The following is a 2,465-nucleotide window of genomic DNA, read 5'->3' on the forward strand; positions in this document are numbered from 1 at the left end:
ATATACTACAGCGCGCCGCAGGCAAAATGTTTCATCAGGTAACCAAAGCCAAATAGAAAGTAATACCTTGGAAAATAACCCATTGTTGAATTTCTCAAAGTGGGCCGAAATGCTGGGCGCTCGACTCGAGGAGCTCATATTTACCGAACGTTTGCAATTCGAGTCGGTCAATGCCACTTTTCCCGATCCGGATCGCCAACGCGAGCTGCTGCAACAAGATGAAGAAGAGGACTTTCTAGATGAGGCTTCCGTAAATCCGCATGGTAATGATTGCCCACATGCGTTGAAATTAATTGCATGTGTGCTGCTCTACGAAATCACTGCTTTTCTGCGAGACACTTATGTCTTACTGCCCAAAGCATCGAAGCTGCTACATCGCGAGAAACACGCACCTTGGGAGAAGGTATATCGCGAGGCAAATCGTCGTTGGTCCATGGCATTGAGCTCGATGGGTCATTCGCAGACATCGGCGCAAAGTTTACAGTCCATTGCTGCCGGTAATGACACCACGGGTAGGCATTACATCGAATTTGCTGTTTGGTAAACTAATTTGTAAAATGTATATGTCCTACAACTTCTTGTAGGCGGTCAAACTGAGCGAAAGATATCGTTTGTGCTGCACGAACCCGACAATGAGTCAGAAAATAGTAGCAACACTACGCTAACGAAAGAAGGTGAAGAAGGTAGTGGTATATGTATGTTGTACTGAAATTCATGCTTGGAACATTTTTGTCATTTTTTTTCTATTCGCTCTTTAAGCTCGTCGGCCAGCCGCTTCAGCCGTGCGACCATTCCTTTTGCGCCGTGGTACAGCCACTACCACGGGTGGTTCCTTCAAGCGTCGCTCATTGAAGCTGCGACGTAATACTAAGGATGGCAAAGATCTAGAAACCGACTGTGAGTTAATTTTTTTCTGTTTTTTATTTACGGACTAAAAAGTTTTATATAAATGACTACACGCATTAGACCGCCGAGCTGATCACGCGGTATCTTAAAAAAAAAAAATTCCTCAAAATAGATGAAATTTTATTCCCACTTACAAAAAAAAAAACGTGGACTTAAACACCTGCCTGATAACCATTGTGACCAGATAATCAAAAAAAAAAATAAGCTAAATTGTCTTTAAAAATACGGTTAGAAAAATAGAGAGGCAGTGAAAAAATGAGCCCCTTCGAAATTTTAAGAATTTACCATTGCATTTCATTTAGTATTTTATCTTGGCTTCCCCAAATTTCAAAAATTTATCTCATTTTAAAATTTCTGTGCACATACTTAAAAAATGGAAACTTCTCATAAACAGGAAACATAAAAAAAAAACAGAAAAAAGCCACGAAGTAAGACCTCAAATCCCGAGACTAGAACAAAAATATAAGTTCTAAATTTAACCTCAAAAAGGACTAACCTGGTCACACTGCTGACAACATTCCCAGGTAGTTCTCGAGCTTAGTATGATCTCATGGAAAAAGCAGATNCTAATCATCTGCGCGCACCCCGCTAAGTATTACCAAAAACGCCTATCAGAAAACCTACAGACGAATGTGTCACACTTCAGCCAGAAGTCTCCATTCTGGTATATTTGAGTGAGGGTTCTTGAAGAAAACTTATCAACTTATCAAAGCAGGCATGCATGAGTTTTGCTTAGGATTATTTCAGCTAGACTGAAAATTGTCGCAAAAATGACCGAGAAAACTTCAGGGGCTTCGCTGGGTGTGGAGAGAAAGACATTCGTGGTAAGAACACTTTCAATTTTCCTGTTTGACGTGTTTCTGCACAGCGTCCATCACTATACTGTACCTCCGAAGAAAAGAAAGGGTCCTACGTCAGCTACCTACACTTCTAATAAAATCCGTTTACCATTCGGAGACGGCGTAAAACTGTTGGTTCCTCCATTTGTATAACAACATCACCGAATGTGTCAACTGTACGTCCACCTTGACCCACTAACCTAACTAACCTTACGTCGAAGAACGAGGTGTTATCAGGGCATAATTTTCTATTCATAATCATTAGCCGTTACTTTCCTTCATTTTCGCTTTTCCTAGAATTTCAAAGACAATTTCTTCTATTTTCCAGTCAAACGCGTCGACTCCATACAGTCGCGTCGCAAAGTGTCATCGCTCTCCGATCGCAGCGATACTTCGGAACAAGGAATGGTCAGTGGTGAAGAATCGCCAGGAATACTAAGCGACGATCAACAACCAGAATCCCCCACAGACTCCAACGAAACAGATGACACGGCCAAAAATATGCCTTGGCTTAAAGCAGTTATCGATCTTATTACTAGCTACAACTACTATTGTCCACACAAGGGCTATTGTCATCCGTACTGCTACAAGAGACATATGCGCGCCTGTACGCGTTTGATAAAGGCCACCCGAAAGGTAAAAAAAACACATAAAATAAAACATATTAAGTCAAGGAAGTCTACCCATTTATGTATGCAGATCTACGGCGAAGAATTCGGT

At 41.3% G+C, this 2,465-nt stretch overlaps 1 protein-coding gene across 1 annotated transcript; it reads left to right on the top strand.

Annotated features, from left to right (window-relative positions):
* Positions 1 to 109: 109 nt before the first annotated feature.
* On the top strand, positions 110 to 2,381 carry LOC108355309 (protein unc-80 homolog; the record flags this gene model as incomplete). Its single annotated transcript, XM_017606474.1, has 4 exons — positions 110 to 512; positions 585 to 683; positions 760 to 897; positions 2,074 to 2,381. Coding segments are annotated over exons 1-4 (948 nt in total), but the record flags the coding sequence as incomplete, so codon positions are not given.
* Between the last annotated feature and the right edge of the window lie 84 nt (positions 2,382 to 2,465).

This window comes from Rhagoletis zephyria, unplaced genomic scaffold, assembly GCF_001687245.7.
Source record: "Rhagoletis zephyria isolate East Lansing unplaced genomic scaffold, Rhagoletis_zephyria_1.1 Rzeph_scaffold_44312, whole genome shotgun sequence".
Classification (NCBI taxonomy): domain Eukaryota; kingdom Metazoa; phylum Arthropoda; class Insecta; order Diptera; family Tephritidae; genus Rhagoletis; species Rhagoletis zephyria.